Raw genomic sequence first — 3,139 nt, forward strand, 5'->3', positions numbered from 1 at the left:
ACGTACGCCCTGCATACCCCATGGTACGCCCAGCGTACATGCTAACCCTCCGCGAGCAGCCATCCTTAGTACGTTAAGCGTACTCCTGGAGTACGCCCAACGTACTAAGGGACCATTATGCACTAATTTATATTTCAATAATATAAAGGGGGTATTACCTGATTTGGAGTATTACACTTAACATCATCGTTTTATACTTTTATTCATACTTTTTATTATTTATTTTATATATTTCTTATTTTATAATTAAATAATATCATATAAAATTAAAACAATATATTAATCACAAATTCTAAATTCCAAATTATATTAAGTTAAATATTAGAATATTAAAAACTTTGAATCTAAGTTGAAAATAATATATAAGAAAATAATAGTTAAATAAAAATTAGTATACTAAAAATAAAAGTAAAATATTAAACTATACAAAAATAATAAATAATAATTTTTTATGTAATTTTTTATTGAAAGACAATACAACCTTTTCATATTTGAAATTATTATATTAAACTAATGCTTTTCTTTTTAACTTAATCAATTTATATTTAAGTTCTAAATTTTTTTTATATATAAATTTTCAAAAAGTATACATCATCAGTTATTTAAGAGACAAATCCATTTTATCCACCACGTGGCAAGGTGTAGATCTGTATTATCCACAGAACATCTACGTGGCGAGATGCTATTGAACATCTAATAACCCATGCAATCCAGAACCACTTGGATTTATCCTTCCGCTACACCATATGATCAAAACTCCTAAACAACCCACCACCATTATCCATCCCTTCAATCGTTCTGATCAGAGAGAAGCAGTACCTATGGCCGCTGCAACCTCAACCGTCGTGGGCTTGGCCACCTCCTCCCTCTCTTCGCCGTCGTCACTCAACCGCAGACAAACCACCTTAAATTCAGGTCAACGTCCACCACCTCTTCATCATAACGATAAATTGCAAGATTTATACACTGCATACTCATACTCTGATCAGTTTCTGTTAATAATATCGATCTACATTCAATTCTTTCGAAGCAAATAAGACTTTAGCGACTTATAATGTCAGGCATACTTATAAGAGGATCTGATGGTCTATAATGTAGTAATTATCAACTTATGATGTATATATGTTTTCTGATAGAAAATATAAATCCAAGTTATATTTTATTAACTATGGGTAATCAAACTGGTAAACTTATAGTTTCTTTATAAAATGTCCTTTGTCAAATACTTATCAATTAAATTTATTAATAATTGAATTTGTGTTTGTTTTCAGCCTTTTTGAGGTCTACAACAACAACAAGGAACCCTTTGAGGGTTTCACATGCTTCAGGTGGCAAATATACATGGTAAATAAATCTCCAAGTAATTTAAATATACAATATCAAAATTCAAGTGAATTAATATATAACTTATATAAGTTGTATAACATTACATATATATTTGTGTTGATTTGTTTTGTTAATATAATGATATTAAACATTGTTAGCTTTGAAAGAGACTGGCTACGTAGAGACTTGAATGTGATAGGATTTGGGTTGATCGGATGGCTCGCACCATCAAGCATACCAGCAATCAACGGTGACAGTTTGACAGGACTCTTCTTTGGAAGCATTGGAACTGAGCTCGCTCACTTCCCCACTCCTCCGGCTCTCACTTCACCATTTTGGTTAGTTTAAAACAAAAACTATTTAAAATATGTGTCTATGTCTTGGATAAAACTTATATTATATAACCATTTGGTGTTAAATACTACTTACAAGCTTTTAATGGTTAAGATATATAAAGTAGGATTTTGATTCTTTCTTATAAAAAATGACAATTAATATTATAAATATTGATTAAAAAGGCTATTATTATAATTATAATTATAATAGTATATTTGTGGATTTGGGATGTTGTAGTCATTAAAAGATATATTTGATCAGTGATTTCACGGCCATTATATAATAATAATAACTCAAATAACCCACTTATTCATAAAATGGATCATAATGGTCATCTTTTAGCTTGTGTTTATGTAATTCTAAAAGTCATTATAATTCTTTTTCTTTAGAAAAGCATCATGTGTAAATACATATTATTTGACAATAGGATCTGTGTTAAATATTTGTTTTCTTTTTATGGGATAGGTTGTGGTTGGTGACATGGCATTTGGGACTCTTTATATGCCTAACTTTTGGGCAAATTGGGTTCAAAGGAAGGACCGAAGATTATTTCGAGAAGTAGAGTGACTCCGTATGTTTGTAAATTTCCGTTTCAAGTCCCTGATCTTTGTTGTTTGTCTAAATACCCCTCGTGAAGTTATGGCTTATCTGATCTTCCTTCTGGTGTAATATATTTCTATTGTTGCACAAAAATCAGAATATAATTTTCACTTTAGAAATCTAAAAATTAAATATGGTTGGTCATGGTAATCTTCCAAATATGGTATTTGATTGATTAATGCCATTGGATTCTAGCATTTAATCTGTCTTTAAAAAAATAAAGCGAATTAAATAATACATAATTTAATAAGAAGCAATGCAAGAGGCATGCACGCATGCACTTTCAGTGTTGTTTATGAAAGCCTATGTGGTGTTGCAAGATTAATAAAAGACATATAAATTATAGAGTATATTACACTGATAATCTTTGTGGTTTGTGCTAATTTGTACATTTGGTTCCTAACTTATTTTTTAACTTGGACGGTATTTATAGTTTTGTTTTGTTGCATCTTTGGTCTCTTCCAGACATAAAAAGACTATTTTACCATTATTAATTTCTTTTTTAACTTACATCTTATATAATTATTAAATCCGATACGTCCCACCATCTCTTTACCACTCTACCAACTTAATTACCCCTCGCCTTCTTCTTCCATTCCGACAATTCCTTTACTCCGACATCTTTCAGACACTTCCATTCCTATTATGGTACTCCGACATCTTTCCAACAACAAATACAATCAAACCAAATACATTCAAAATATAATCAATACAACGATAGAAATACAGTCAAACCAGAATCCTACAAAGATGGTTTATGAACAAGGAAACTAAAAATACATTCCTTGAAATTAAATCAGAATGAACCTCCCGAGACATAGAAATACATTCCCTCAAATTAAATATGATGAACCTCAATTCATGAACAAGGAAACCA

General features: G+C 30.4%; 1 protein-coding gene across 1 annotated transcript; it reads left to right on the forward strand.

Moving 5' to 3' along the window:
* The first annotated feature begins 736 nt into the window (after positions 1-736).
* LOC111904209 (photosystem I subunit O) lies at positions 737-2,406 on the forward strand. The gene is made up of 4 exons (XM_023899987.1): positions 737-915; positions 1,272-1,344; positions 1,485-1,664; positions 2,128-2,406. The coding sequence occupies exons 1-4, from the start codon at positions 747-749 to the stop codon at positions 2,222-2,224; spliced, it is 519 nt and encodes a 172-aa protein (XP_023755755.1). The 5' UTR covers positions 737-746; the 3' UTR covers positions 2,225-2,406.
* Positions 2,407-3,139: the final 733 nt, after the last annotated feature.

Source organism: Lactuca sativa, chromosome 7 (assembly GCF_002870075.4).
Source record: "Lactuca sativa cultivar Salinas chromosome 7, Lsat_Salinas_v11, whole genome shotgun sequence".
Taxonomy (NCBI): Eukaryota; Viridiplantae; Streptophyta; class Magnoliopsida; order Asterales; family Asteraceae; genus Lactuca; species Lactuca sativa.